Source organism: Charadrius vociferus, unplaced genomic scaffold, assembly GCF_000708025.1.
Source record: "Charadrius vociferus isolate BGI_N301 unplaced genomic scaffold, ASM70802v2 scaffold90, whole genome shotgun sequence".
In the NCBI taxonomy this organism is placed as follows: domain Eukaryota; kingdom Metazoa; phylum Chordata; class Aves; order Charadriiformes; family Charadriidae; genus Charadrius; species Charadrius vociferus.
Genome location: NW_009647222.1, coordinates 2,268,889 through 2,284,374, shown reverse-complemented (window position 1 = coordinate 2,284,374; position 15,486 = coordinate 2,268,889). Strand labels below are relative to the sequence as shown.

Sequence of the window (15,486 nt, the reverse complement as noted above, 5' to 3'; positions counted from 1 at the left end):
GCGCCTCCGCGGGGCTGAGCCCCCCACCCCCATCTGGCAGCTGCTGAGGGCTTCTGCTGTGAGGAGCGGTTTGGGGAAGTGTGGAGGCCTTGGCCCGGCTCTGGAGAACGGTGCCGGTGTTGGGGCCTCGGCTCTGCAGAGCTGTGGGGCTGAGGCCCGCCTGGGAGTGGAGCGGGGTGATGGAGGGGCGGCTGGAGGCTGGCTGTAAGCTCAGCCGCCTGCATCCAAGGTGCATACAGACTCAAGAATGCTGCAGGGAAAAACTGGGGGTCTTCTTAAAGCAGTTGGTGTTCTTTGCTTTATTTTAATTGGGGATTTGATTTGGGTGGGGTGGTGGTCTTCATCTTGCTAGGAAAAAGGCCTTTGATAGATATTGATTAAAGTTTCTTGGGTATTATTTTTTCAGTCCCCACCAGGAAAAGTAACAGCTGCAGTGATGGCTGCCATCGACGCTGGGTACCGCCACTTTGACTGTGCCTATGTGTACCAGAATGAAAATGAAGTTGGGGATGGGATCCAGCAGAAAATCAAGGAAGGTGCTGTGAAACGAGAGGACCTCTTTGTTGTCAGTAAGGTATGGATCTGGTGATATAGGATCCCAGGAGATACCTGCTTTCTTATGGTAACTTGCCAGTTCTTTTCTTTCCTACTCTGTGGTGCAGCATGGAACAATTCAGAACATCACTTAGGCTACTCTTGAGACAAGGTTCCTACTTTGCCTCATCCTGTGTGGAGGACTACGCAGAGTATGTAGCACTGGTATGGGTGCTGCTTTAAACTTTTCCTGGTGTGAAGTTATGCTGTCCTCTTAAATGCAGTATCTGACCTTCTAGTAGGTGGGTTTTAAATGAAGTCTTAATGAAACCAGAATACTTCTGCTGTCTGCCGTGACACCATTCAGTCATGTGTGCTGCCACTGCACATACTGCCCTCAGTATCACAGGCCAGTCCTGCTCACAGAGCAATCCCATTTGAAGATCAGTAGGATAACCTAGTTCCACATCATCTTCCAAGGAGGACAGGCACTCTCCTGAACGGGATGGAAAGGTTTCAAGAGCTTTAACCTAGGAAATCATGGTGTGCCTTGGCTTTTTGTCTCTAGCTGTGGTGCACATTTCATGACAAGCCTCTGGTGAAGGGAGCCTGCCAGAAGACTCTTGCTGCCCTGAAACTGGATTACCTGGATCTCTACCTCATCCACTGGCCTCTTGGTTTTAAGGTACAGTGACAGCAATGCCTGGCTTTGTCTGTTTTGACTGGTGGTTTTGAAGAGCTATATAGCTTTACAGCTCAGTGATTGCTCCAGCCAAGTGTCTGTCATGTACCAGCACTGCTCTGATGCTCAGCTTTACCCTGGCCATGTGAGCCAGGCTGTTGATCCCTGCCTCTGAGATTCCTGCTTGCACAGCATCCTCTGCCCTTTTGATCATGGAAGGGGCAGATCTTGAACTAAGGGCGGGTTTCCCTGCTGCAAGTGTAAGTTACATTGCTCTCTTTTTGATTATTGACTATGTAGTGTCTTATACAAATCCAAAGTATGCTCAACTGACAGTGATGTGGTTCCATCATTGTTGGAAGGAGGGCTGTGCTTTGCTGCCTGACAGAAATTCTTTCCTCTGCATGTTACAGAATCACAGAACAAGAGAATGTTTCTGTCTTCCATTTCTGTCTTTAGTCACTGAGTCCTTTAATACAGTACAGATTGAGCTGACCTTTGCTGTAGGAGCCTTAGTGTTCCACAGACCTTGGATTTCAAAAGGTGAAACTTTTTAGTTCCTAACTCTCTTACTGACTGCATGCGAAGGAACCGAGACTGCATGTCTCAGTTTGACTGTTTCTAAGCTTATTGTTTCTGTTGGAGCCTGATCAAAATCTTCTTTCTACGTGTTGCTTCTGAGATCAAATGTTTTTCATAGATTCTGTATTTTTAAAACTAGTTTCATATTGACAAAACTATCAAAGCAGAAATGTGTTCTGGTGTAATAATGTATCAGTAGAAAACAGCTGGTTTTGAATGAAGTTGATACCTGGCATGTAGTCCTAACTGGGTCTCAGGCTGTTTTAACATTCCCTGTGCCAGCAACTTAAACAATGAGTCTTCCTATGAAAGACCTGTCAGCAGATCTGGTCTAATATAGACTGAACTTGTTTCAGGTCCTAAGTGGGTCCTTGTTACACATTTTATTAAAACACTTCATTATGTCCACACAAGAACTGTGTGTCTTTGTAATACAGAAAGTAAACTTGTAAACTGGCTATAATTCTACAAGTGAAGAGTTATGTTTCACCATGTGTATTTTGATGAGCCAGAGGGCATTGTGTCCCTGTCCTTATTTTTGCCCAGAGCCATCCCAATACCGTAATCCCAGCTGAAATCAAAAGATAAGACTGAAGAATGTAGATAATGAGTATTAGTATTATCTAATACATATGTAGATAATAAGTATTAGTATGTCCTGCAGTAGGAGTTTGTAGTCTTCAGCGGGTGTTAACCTAACTTCCACCGAAGAGTGTTTCAAGCATTTTCTTTCTCACTGACAGGCAGGAGATGAGCTGTTTCCCACAGATGACAAAGGCATGTCAATACCCAGCAACACAGATATTCTACACACATGGGAGGTAAGTGCAGCCACAGCAGGAGAATGTGTTCTGTTCTCAGCAGTCTCTTCCATGTTTTCATTACCTTCGGCAGTCTGAACTGTCTCAGGTATTGCCCTGTTCCCAGTAGCCGACTTGGCCTAAACCACGACGTGTGTGTAGAACTACTTGGAAGGACTCACTGGTACAATAGTGGATTGTTGGGTGTCATTATTTTTCCCTTCTAATGTGCTGTGAATTTCCACAGTCTCAAATAATGAATCTTTGAGCTTTGGTCTTATGGGAGACATGGCACAAATACTATTGCTCTGGGGTTGTTTTTTTTTCCCCCCTCAAACTTGAACTCTGAAAATCTAAATGCTTATTTTGTGCTTCTCATGAAGGAAATAAGCCATGTCAGGAAGAACATGTCATGTATATTAGACACTGACTTTGCTTTTCTTTCTGTTAGGCCATGGAAGAGCTGGTAGATGCTGGGCTGGTAAAAGCCATTGGCATCTCCAACTTCAACCACGAGCAGATTGAAAGAATCTTGAACAAGCCGGGACTGAAATACAAGCCTGCAAATAATCAGGTAAGCTGCTAAGTGACAGCAGGCAAATGTTTGGGTGGTGTTGGTTTTTGTGTGTGGCCTCTCTTTTTTTTTTTTTTAAGAGTTACTAGGATCTTATTATAGTATAAGATTATAGAAAGCAATAGTAGAGTAGACAGCGTGTTCTCTCAATCCCACCCTTTAACTACTTTTGAATGCATAAGATGCTGGGGTTTATGGGCTTTCTGCACTACTGCTTGGAAATCTGGCAAGGAGCAGCTCCAGAATCTTTTTTTTTTAAGGGTGCACTCGGATAAGCTTTAAAAACTTCCTTGAAGTAGAGTAAAACTTAATGTGTGTGTATATATGTATGAGGACCTAACAGAGAATTGGATGACCTTTTTGCAACTCCTCTGTGGAGAGGCCAGTTCCTGTAGCTGATGTCTGAGGGAACTGAAGAGGAACATACTTTATGTACTGATTACAGACTTAATGAGGGTTATGAGGAAGGAGGAAATGAAGTTGCAAGGTAGGCCATAGAACAGAAGCATTCAGGTATATAGACAGTGCTTGAATAAAATATTAGGAAGACTCATATGGCAAGAGACCTTGGGAGATAATCTGCTGTAATTTATAGCTCAGAGCAGCATCAGCTGTGAGATCAGACCCGGTTGCCCAGGGCTTTATCCATCTTGAAAACCTGCAAGGCTGGAGACTGCACAGCCTCTCTAGGCAGTGTGCTCCACTGCCTGACCCCCCGCCTTGGGTGTATGGGGGAGGGAATGAGTTTTCTTGTGTTCAGTCTCAACCTCTCTTGTTTCAACTTATGCCTGTTGTCTCTTGGCCTCCCACCATGCACCACTGAAGAGCTTGTCCTGTCTTTGGGTGATCTTCTTTTAGGTGTTGAAAAGCTGCTACTAGGAGACCTGAAGCCTTCCCTTCTCCAATCGAAACAAGCCCAGCTCCCTCAGCTTTTCCCAATACAGCAGGTTCTCCAGCCCCCAGCCATCCTGGTGGGCCTCTGCTGAATTCGTGACAGTCTGTCTGTCTTCTACTGAGGGGGCTGGGGAGGGGAAAAAACTGGACACAGTATTCTATAGGTGGTCTAATATCTGCTGAGTAGAGGCAGATGATCACTTCCCACAATTGCTGGCTGTGTTCCTGCTGCCAGGGCTCACTACTGGCTCATTTTCAGCTCAGCCTGCTGTGGTCCCCAGGTCTTTTCTACCATCGTTGCTTTGCAGGTTGTTGGGCTCTAGTCTGTGTTCTTGCCAGGGCTTTTCTTTCCCAGGTGCAGGGCTTTGTGTGCAGCCTTACTGAATTTCATAAGGTTTTTGTTGGCCTGTTTTTCCTGCCTGAGTGGGTCACTCTGAAGTGGCAGCCCTGCCCTTGAGTGTAATGACTAGTCCTCCCCCAGTTTGGCATCCTCTGTAAACTTGACAAGATTATAGCCTGGCAGAAGTTATTGAAGAGGATGGGTCCCAGGATAGCTCCCTGTGGGGTCTATCTAGACTTGTCCTTGATTGCTATGGTTTTTGAAGGACTGCAGTCTCAGTTAGTGATACCTGATTATAAGAACGGTTTACTTTATTGTGGTAGCTTGAGCATATGTACCAAAAAGGGATTTTAACACCTTTTTTTCAGAAAGCTAATACAGTTTTTCTCTGAAGTCTGTTCAACAGAAAACTGAAATGTTCCGACAAGTGCAGAATTCATAATTCTCTACTGTGTATTTTCATAATCAGTCCTGATGTACTTTTAGGATACTTAGTAGAAGTCTTATGATACCTTTTAACATCTGCCACACCTCACTGCCACTATCACTGTAGTTAATAATTACCCTTGTCTCATGCATAGAGGTCACTGACCTTACATTGCTGACACTTGGATATGTTCTCAAGCTCTCTGATTGCTAAAATCAAGTTAAGCTCAGACCAATGGGTCTTTGGTCCCCGTCTTTAAAAATTTACTGCTTTTGAAGAAATGCGTGCAAGCCTGAAATCTTATCTGTTATTAACACTTAACAGTTGGCCTAATAGTGACAGTGCTTCCTGCAAACACTTCATCTGTGTAGAGATTTCATGTGTAATCCAGTAATACCCTGTATTTGGTATCATTCCCATTCTTAATTTGAATGCAGTCAGTATGCACATTGGTCTCGTGTAGTGAGAAATTAATTTGGCAAAGTAGTAATTACATTACAATGATGCCAGTACTTAGTTCAGTAAGGAAATCTGTCTCTTAAGTGCTTGAGCATTATCACAGTGTGGATTGCAGTAGTTTAAGATACTTGTTTAAATGGACATCATAGACTTTTCATCCTGGTCCAAATGTAAGACTAGATAATGTAGCCCAGAAGTTTTTCCAATTTGAGTGGACAGATAAGGATGACTTTGCCTGGCTTATATTGCCTAAATTCTAGCTATTGAATAACTGAGAAAATAACCAGATGCTCTGTTACTCTTCAGTAGCTGTGTTTCTGGATCTGCTGAAACAAAATAAATATGTATAATCTGTCCCAAAAACTGAGTTATGTGACCTGTTGTCTAATATTCCAACATGCCCCAGAAAGGAAATGGCCATGTGGGCTTCTGGTAACAGCAGGCAGCTAGAACCACAAATAAAGCACTCCAGGCTGTAAACTGATCCCATGTTTTGCACTCTATTGCTCCACCTGCCAGTAGCACAAGTTTCCAGGGTCTTCCCTCAGAATGCAGCAGCAGGCTGCAGAAGGCTCAAATGACAGTGTAGTCAAAAAGGTTCTTGATACTCCCTGCTGAAAGGAAAGTAGTGCTCCCTGGCATGTAACTATCCTTAAAGTCTCTCTATGCAAAGTATCAAATATTCATGTTCATTCACAGCCTCTTGACACATGAATAGTTCCTGTTCCATACTGCAGGTCTGTGCATTAGCTTGCCAGAATACAGAGCCACTGTTAAGGAGTCTGTACTCTCTTATGTAGATATTCTTACAGAAATTCATGGTAAGTACATTTGTGTTTATAAAAAGTCTAATGGACAGTGAGCTGAAGGACTAAAATCTGTAGCAGTCAGCCATTCTCAGTATTTGCAGACTGGAGGTATTCAGTGTGAGTATTGATGCAAAGCAAATAAAAATGAATTGAACAATACTGGTATTGAAGTTAATATGGTAATCATAAAAAAAACATTATGGCATGTTTAAATAGGGATGAAAAGAGAACTTTGTACTTACTGGTCTGCTCTCCTGTTGTTATAATTTTACAGTTCTGTTGTGTGTGCATTTTACTGAACTGTCCCACTTAAGCAATTATGTAGCTGCTTGTCCCATATGTTGGAGATTATATGGATCAGCAAAGTTTTAAGGAGTGGTGTTACAGTCCTTGGACCCTTCACTGCAGAGAACTACAAAATAGTAGAAAGGGGGGGGTGGCACACAGAAGACAAAGGCTGTGTAGTGTCGCATAGAGGCTATAAGTTAGAACAAAAATCAGCCTTTGATTTGATTAAAAACTAATCTCTGGAACACGTTAAAGCAGTTAAATTGCTGTCAATCTCTATACTCTTATGTTGGCAGATTGAATGTCATCCATACCTTACCCAGGAGAAGCTGATCAAGTACTGTCAATCCAAAGGGATTGCTGTGACAGCGTACAGTCCGCTTGGCTCTCCTGACAGGCCATGGTAAGATTGCTTTGCCCTTTGCAAGGGAGCTGGCATGGATTGTGCTTGAAGCCTTGAGACTACAAGTGCACAATTAATTATTCATCCAGATACAGATCTCTGTTAGGCTGGATCTATGGAGGTTTCTTGCCACTGATCTTCTTTCCTCTGTGTAGGGCTAAGCCAGAGGATCCTTCCCTTCTGGATGACCCCAAGATCAAAGAGATCGCAGCCAAGCACAACAAAACCCCAGCACAGGTAGGTAGGTGCCACACAGTGGGTACCCCTTTCTGCAACACAGGACAGCTAATGACAAAGTAAAGGACAGGCTGGCTCTTCATTCCTTGTCACCTGTGGTGCTCTTCTGTGGTGTTAAATAGCAATGCAGGTTTGTTTACTATTTGGCCTTCAATGCATGCTTGCAAGGGCTCTTTGACTACCAGGAAGAAACATTTTCTTTGCCCATCTTCAGATGCTGTAATGTTTCGCTTTTACAGCCTCAAGTCCTGTTGCAGAGAACCTACTGAAAGTCTAGGCAGGAAGGAAAGGAGCTGAGTATCTCTAAACTGAATGAGAAAAGGGGCTCCACCACAATTCTATTAGCACTTCAGAAAGTGCTGCTTAGAATTTGAGTATGATTTGCAATGCAGCTCAGCAGAAATGGGTTAGTTCTGCTGAATCGTATAGTTTACAGCAAACAACTGTTGGAACAGTCTCTGCTTGTGATAGAACAAAAACTGTCCTCTCTCTGACTCGGTGGTACTCCTCTTGCAGGTTCTCATTCGGTTTCACATCCAGAGAAATGTGATTGTGATTCCCAAGTCTGTCACACCACAGCGCATTGTGGAGAACTTCAAGGTGAGTCTTCAGGAGTGACTTGGGTGCATGGCATGTTCTGGGATGGCATGGCTTCTCCCTGCAGAGCAAGCAGTGATCCTTCCTCACCCTTCTTAAGTCCTCAAGCAAGAGGACTGGGGTTTTTCTCGCTGTATGTTTACCTACAGTCTACTGAGTGCTAAACTTTAGGTTACAGTTGGAGAACAGGAGTCAGCAAAGCTTTAAGAAACACTATGCTGGTAATCTTAGCAGTCACGTTATGGGATGCTTCCTGTTCTATGCCATGTGTATGAGTCATCTGACAGAGCTTGATTGGGGCCTGTGTGCAGTAGCACACCACAAAAGACTTATGTTGAGCAAGCACTCAAGAAAATAGTCCTGGTGTCCAGAAACCATGTCACTGCTCTTGATTCAGTGGTCCTTGGCTGAAAGCAGTATTAAGATTTTGGAAGATACTTTCATATTCCACCTAATGTAACAAAGTATTGAAGGTGTTCCTTTGGAATAGGACAGAAAGATGTGTTTTTCACAAATGGAGGATGGAGGCATTCTGCAACACTAAGTGCTCTCCAAATGTCATAAAACTGGCACATGTAACGGCAACTTGAGATTTATTTTTTTAATTCCTCCCTCTCCCCGCTTACCTACTTGCCCCACTCCAGCTAGTGGAGTCTCAGAATTCCAGACAGCAGTCTTTTTCCTTTCCCTCCTTGATGAAACAGTCATTTCTTCTAACAAGCACCCCTCCCCTGTGGACTTGTCCTTTAATTTTGTTATTTTTTTGCTTACAATATCTGATTTGTTCAGAGAGGTGATTTCCAGCTGTTTCTCCTGTCAGGTGTTTGACTTTGAATTGACTAAAGAAGAGATGGCAACCATTCTCAGCTTTAACAGAAACTGGAGAGCCTGTGCGATGAGCACGTAAGTGGCAGTGGGATGTTTTGGGGGTTTCTTTCAAGCTGTAAATTATCAGTATGTCATAGTTTAGTATACAAAGTTACAGATACGAGGCTTGGTTGAAATTCAGGATATGCAAACTCAATTTCCAAAGAGGTCATCCTCAAAATAGCTTTTCAGAGTAAGATTTAAATGTTCATGTTATGAACCAAATCATGATGAGCATAAAGCAAACTTCATGTTCACTTTACAGTTTGGTCTCCAATAAACTCTCTGGAATTGCAACAGGAGGTGGCTTATTCATAACTTTTATTTTGCCTAGATTGGAGAAATGAGCATGATGCAGACTCAAGTTCTTGATTAACTTTGCTTGTGGTATTTTGCCTTCCTGCCATGACCCTTAGGTATATTATAAAAACTGACTGTATGTTCTTCAGGAGTGGTTGGGAAAGTGGGTGAACATTCAAAAAGTAACATGAGGGTTTGCAACTTGGAAGCCTAAAGCCAGATATGAAATATTTGTTGGAAGGCTGCAGAAAAGGTCTTCCTGGCAGTAAACAGTGAAACCTTGAATTAGTTGGCTAAAAGTACCTATGTCGCATAGCTTGAAATGCTCAGAGCCTGAATAACAGAAGGCACTCAAGAATTTCTGTTTACAAATGCAGGGCCTCACCAAGGAAAACAGAAACAAACTGACTCTGCTTTTATACAGTTCAGCTCCTCCCTTCGTGGCTCTGCAGTGGTTACAGCTGCCTGTAGTATCTTTCAGACATGAGATAATCTTTCCTATTTGATTTCCTTCAGGTGCAAAACTCACAAGGACTACCCTTTCAATGCAGAATACTGAAGATGGTTTCCTGCCTTTCTCCAGACTTTTCGGATATGCTTCTGCTGTTGCCTATGAGTTGTCTGCACAACTTTCTCACCGCATCAGGCACCCTCCCCTGCCTTTTTTTTCTTTTCCCCTTAAAAAGATGCAGTATATGTACTCGGTGAATTTGTTTTTCTTTTTTTTTTTTTTTTTTAATTGGAAGAAGGAAATGCTAAAATGGTTCTGAAGAGCACACTGTGTGGACTAGTAGCTTGTCTTTGCCAAACTGCATGTCTGGAATTGGTAAGCAGAAAACATTGAGAAAGTTTGAACAAGCAGTCACTTTTATTTTGGAATACTGTGAATTGGAGGTAGTGACTATTGTTGTCTGGAAGGACCAGGTTATTGGTAGATTTTACATAATTAATGGAGTCTGCTTTTTTCCTGATTATTTTTGGGTTTGGTTTTGTTTCTTTGTAACACTCCACGCTTTTTTCCTCTAATTGGAAGTTTAAGTTGATTTTTTTTTTTTTGTTTTTAAGTACAGCAGTTTCTACATGGGTAGCTCTTCGAAAAGTGTATAGGTCCTGGTTTCTTGGTGATATAAAAGCTGTTTTTGCCTATAATAAAATACAGTTTCATTACTGTGTGTAATGAGATGGTTATTTCAGGAATGCTCTAATGGTAGGAATGCTGGAGTAGCTGTATTATATCAGCTGTTTCTAGAGATTACACAAAAGCAATGAAAATTATTGTCCCCCAATAAATCATCTGCTGTTGATGTCAGCTAGCGGGTTCATACATAAGAAGTTACCTGCTGTTCTCATGCTAGTGCCCCTGTAGAACTCCAGAGTGTGATGAACCTGTTGCCGTTGATGAGTCTGCTTTGAGCCTCTCTTTAGAACTCTAACAGAACTTATGTATGACAGCTAATATAGTAATGTTTAAGTCAGTCTTTATTTTACTGATATATATATACACACAATATATATAGTCTTTATTTTACATATATATGTGTACATATATATACACTTTGGCTATTAGAGAACTCATTCCATTGAAGATATAAAGTCTTCGCAGCAGCCTGTGGGATTGGTTTAGTAAGCAGAAAACTTGCCCTTTCCAGGCAGGCAGCGTATGATGCAGGAAGGAATTCTGTGCTTGTACAAGCTACCATTTGCAAATATAGTAAAAATACATTTCCAGGAAAATTCTGTGTCATGAACTAGCAGATCAGAAACTTACTACTTTGTTCTGGGAGGACAGAAAAATACACCCAAATTTTGACATGTGAGGTTGGGTTTTTTACAGTTTTCACAATACTTGCACGTAATGGTTTTAAAGTTGTTGCCTTCTGAGAGATGCTTAAGACTTCAGAAAATACATTTAGGCACCTGTAAAAACAGTGGCTAGCTGTTGGGTCATTTTCTTGCATGTTCTTAAAACTTTTTTCCAAGGTCTGAGTACATCTGGAGTGTGAACTGTCCTCTGAAGGAGCTTGTGTAGGCCTGGCAGAAAGGGGGGCAGGGTGTGTCTTTCTGAACAGATGAAAGAATGGAGGTGCCAGAACTGATGATGCATAACCACCCCTTAATGGTAAATGTAAAGTAGGATTCTGATTCCATAACTGCATAGCATAATGTTACCTTAAAGGGAACTCAGCCAGGTTAAAATGTACTGTGAAGGCGGTTGTTCTCAAACTGCAAAGTAGGTGATTTGTTTCCTGGTACTGGTAAAAAGGTACTAAGTCATACTAATTAATTTTTTTTCTTTCTGATAATGCTAACCATTATATTGACAAAACAGATTTTTTTTGTTATCTTAAAATGCTTCTTTAAATCTTTCCACTATCGCTGAGGCCAGACTTTACATGCAACATGTTTTCAGGCAGAATAATTTACAATAGGCTGAACAGACAAGATTGAGTTAACTTACAACATGAGGAGGAGGGAGCAGAGAGTCAATGTCTGACTCTAAGCAATATTCTTCTGTAGTGCTCATTCTCCTAACATAAATTGATTATAATCCGTTTAAATTCTGTGCTTAAAAGCAAATACAAAAAGCTTCAGCTGTGCAAGTGTTTTTGTGTATCTATAATGTGATAAATAAAAGCCTGAAGGCATAAAAAAAGCAGAACAGCTAATTTTCTTGGATTAGTCTCAGCTGTGACAGAAAACTGTTTGGGGCAATGTTGACTTGCTTGGAAAATAACATTTTTGTGACAACTGTGTTCTGGCAAAAAGTTACATTGAGGGTCAGGGTTTCCAAAATAGTACATCAGGTTCTTTAATTTCCCGTTTTCATTTCAGTGTAACATTATGAAAGTTTGTGCCTGAAATTTTCCATTCTCGGTGTAGGAATTTTACCAGAGAAGACTTCCAGACAGGCTGCTCTGCAGCAGAAGGAAGACTAGCTAGCACGCAGGGTGGAGTGGTATTGTAACAGGCGCTCTCTGTATTTTGCTGGATGACTTGGCAGGAAAGAATTTGGAAAGGGTCGTTCTGGGACACAGCGCAGCATTTAACTGGCAGAGGGCTTGGATGCTTGGTGTGAAGTATGAGAGTGGGAATAGAAGAAAAAACATAGAAGCACCTGAGCGAAGGGACAGGGGTGCATAAGCTTGAACAGAAAGCAGGCTGTTGTCAGAAGGGATGAGAAGTGGGAACGGAGTGACAGAAAAACCTGGCACCCGTAATCATTTTGGAGTGCTTCAAGGCCAGATCTAATTAAATAAGGCTGAGATGGAGGAAGAGCCAGTCTTCTAGACTGCAGTCAAGTCTTTGTTTAATCTAGGTTCATCTGGGGATTGTTACAGTACAATAAGTGGCTGTTGTACCCCCATACTTGTGCCACACTCTCTGCCTACAATTCCTTTCATCTCCTAAAAGGTAAAGTTTTTTTTAGCTGAGCTCTTCCTGCTATAACTGTTCACAGCATTTGTTTTTGTATTGTGATTTGACAGATCTCTGGGTTTCTGATCAAAGACATTTTTAAGGACAAATACAGTCTTGTAGCTCTTCCAACGAAAAGTGGTTGTTTTTTGTTTTGTGTTTGATTTAAGAACTTGTAGTTCAGCTCCACCTTGTTGGCCTCTCTTACTAGGCTTTCTGGGGACTCTGCTGCAGCAGTTAAGCTAATGTGGTGCTGTAGCACACCCTAGGAAGAGGAGTTGAGTCCAGCCTACAGGAAAGATGAAGGGCAGGAGACAGCAAAATCATGTTCCTTGGAACTGGTAGAATCAGTACTTGCACCTAAAACTTGTTTCACTTCCAGCTGCACTCTCGCTGCTTCAAATGGTACCAGATTAGCACACTTAGATTTCATATAAAGAGAAAATGTCTCTGACTGAACAGATCCATTTCCATAGTAGCAAAGAATGATAGTGAACTGATTTATCAGGGAAAAGAGGTAGAGAAAATTGGCAATTATCTCATTGGAGAAGGCAAGAGACCTCGTTTGAGAATACAAGCAGCTGGAATTGGCATCTTGCTGGTTGGAGGTAGTTGGACACTGCAAATAGTCTTACAGGCACAGTGTGCTTCAGGTTGCACTTGATGCACCTTTGGGAGAAAGTGGCTTGACTTCTGATATTGGAACATAAACACACAAGCCTGCCGGGCTAGAATAGCTTTTTATATGATGCTCTGTAACTTGGTCTGTCTTTCTCTCTGAGGAAGAGGAGGCAGAATCTCGCTGCTTCTTGATCTCACAAGACTGATGCAAGCGTAACACTTGTGCAGAGTTGTGAAATCTGTGGGACAGAAAACTGTATTATTCAAAACAGGAAAAGAAAATCATGTACTTGGATTTTTTTACTCTGTATTCACTGTGTTGAAGATATGAGTAGAAATCTGGAATCTTTTGTTTAATGGGGCACAGAACAGTTGACTCAGGACAAATGGTTGTATCTTTTTAATCACTTAATACTCCCTTAGCTTGTAATTTATAAACTCTGTCAGTAACTATTTGTCATCCCTCCCTCTGCCTTGTCCTTGGTCACTTAAAAAGTACTGAACCCTGCCTTGCTCTGGCAGAACCTTGCTCATTTAAGCTGAAAGGCAACTCTTAAAACTCCTTCATAGGCCATGTTGGTCTTGCATTTTAACTTGTTACAGTACATGGTACAGGACCACTAGTACAAACATCTGCAAAACTACATTAATTTTTTCCAAATTCTTAAGGGGACAAAAAATCAAGCTGAACATACAATCCAGCTTTTCTGAACTGAAATAAACCTGATTACAAACCAGCTGATAGAGGCTCATAAGAACAGGTGAATTGAATCAGACTAAATGGCTACCTGCTGCAGCATCCTGTTTCCAGCTGTGGCCAAAACAAGTTGTTGAAGATCAGTAAGTTGAGCATTGCAGTGGTGTGTTCTTTAAATATTCTGACAGCAGTTTAAGATCTCTGGTGTTTAACAGCCATCAGTTAATTTTTATTTTTTTTTTGTCCAGTGACCTTGTGAAGCTGTTACATTCCAAGGGAATGATTTTTCACAGCCACACATCTTGTGAAAAATTGCTATCTTGTATTTGTTTTGGGCTTGTCTGCTGTTAGATTCATGTGGTGCTGCTGGCTTTTACAGTGGAGGAGATAGCAACTGGCCTATTTCCAGTCACGTTTTCTAAGCTGCTCCAGATTTGGTAAACTTCTGGCATAGCTCCCTGCACTGGTGTAAGGTCAGGGAAAGTCTTAGTCTACTTAATTGCCATCTCTATAAATTATTCCTAGGCCATTGATTATCCTAGTTAGTCTTCTATAAATCTTTTTTAAGATCTAGAGGAAGGCAAGGACCAGAACTTCTTGTGTAGAATTGAATGCAAGAAATTTGTGGAAAGGGTTTCTGTCTTACTGTTTTCTTTTTCTTTCTGTTTGCTTTTGAATGATACTGAGCTCAATATGAGAGAGCTTGGAGTTATAAATGGAAAACCTGAGCAGCAATGATCAGCAAAGAGGTTTTGAATTTTACCTATTGTTCATTTACCTACATTATCCTGTTTTCCCTCTAAAACATGGACAAAATGTTTTATTTTTTCACCCAGCCCCTTTAGAACATTTTAATGAAGGCTTGACTATACCAGAATGGACGAACAGCACAATACAAGCTCAAGTCATAGGACATGTTGTAATACAAAGGCAAAATGCTAAGCTAAGGTGTTTCCCATTTACTGGGTTCAGTTCAGCAGCACAGCTAATCTCACTGCTGACTAGGAAAGATGTATCCACAGGTTTGGTGTAAGAGCACTGCTATGTAGCTGATGGAAACTGAAAATTATTTGGGGATAGTATAAATGCCTTGCTGTGGTTCCAACAGAAAGCTGTTGATTACGCTGCTGAGGAAGTAGGCACACAGCGATAGAAGCTGCTAGTCCTTCAAGGAAGTTACTCCACTCCCTAGAGCTGGTCATGGTGACTCGAGTCTGTCTATGCTGTGCCTTACACTGGGAGAATACTCATGTTCTTTTCCTGAAGCATTTTGTTTGTTGCATGGCATGTTCTCTCTTGTCTTTAAGAGATGGCTTTGGTATTTTCAGGTCTACGAAGTGCTAGACCTGTGGCCTCTTGCCCATCTGGTCTTTATGTTAGACATTGATCCAGCCTGGGGATTAGTAACTAACAAATGCTACACAGGCCACTGGAAAGTATGTGGAGACACTGTCACTGCATGTACTTTGAGGCTACCTAGGTGGCAGCATGCAGTTGAGTTAGTTACAACCACAGAAAAGGGAGTGGGTTAAATGGCCATCACTATACGCTTGCTTATTAACACAAGGTTCAAACAAATCTGAAGATTAGAAAGTTTCCACCACTTTTTCATTGTGGCAATACCTCTACTGCACTGACAGAACAAATAAAATTCCTTAGACCTTGGTAGCTTGTCCCTTCCTCTCTTCTGCTGCAGTAATCTGGCCAACAAAACATTCTCTTCTGTAGTCAACTGAATTTACAGTAGCAGTAAACCAAGCCTGAGTCTCCACTCTAGCCTGTCATGGCAATTTTAATTTTCTTAATAAGTAGGTTCTATGTAAAGCAAAGTCTGAACTCATTTAAAAAAAAAAACACATAGGCGGCTAGAAGACTTTTGGAATCCTCAAAACCGAATACAAGGAAGATCATGCTTCATAGCTTGCTCTCCATAGATAGCAGATGCAATTAGAACGGTGCCC

At 41.7% G+C, this 15,486-nt stretch overlaps 1 protein-coding gene across 1 annotated transcript in view; it reads left to right on the top strand.

Annotated features, from left to right (window-relative positions):
- LOC104281712 (aldose reductase-like) overlaps positions 1 to 9,413 on the top strand; it is a 10,083-nt gene extending 670 nt beyond the window's left edge. Inside the window, exons 2-10 of the mRNA XM_009879755.1 lie at positions 407 to 574; positions 1,103 to 1,219; positions 2,542 to 2,619; positions 3,050 to 3,172; positions 6,686 to 6,792; positions 6,948 to 7,029; positions 7,546 to 7,629; positions 8,447 to 8,529; positions 9,310 to 9,413. Of these exons, the coding sequence (XP_009878057.1) occupies positions 407 to 574; positions 1,103 to 1,219; positions 2,542 to 2,619; positions 3,050 to 3,172; positions 6,686 to 6,792; positions 6,948 to 7,029; positions 7,546 to 7,629; positions 8,447 to 8,529; positions 9,310 to 9,352 (885 nt within the window). The 3' untranslated portion in view covers positions 9,353 to 9,413. The remainder of the gene's footprint in view (positions 1 to 406; positions 575 to 1,102; positions 1,220 to 2,541; positions 2,620 to 3,049; positions 3,173 to 6,685; positions 6,793 to 6,947; positions 7,030 to 7,545; positions 7,630 to 8,446; positions 8,530 to 9,309) is intronic.
- The last annotated feature ends 6,073 nt before the right edge of the window (positions 9,414 to 15,486 follow it).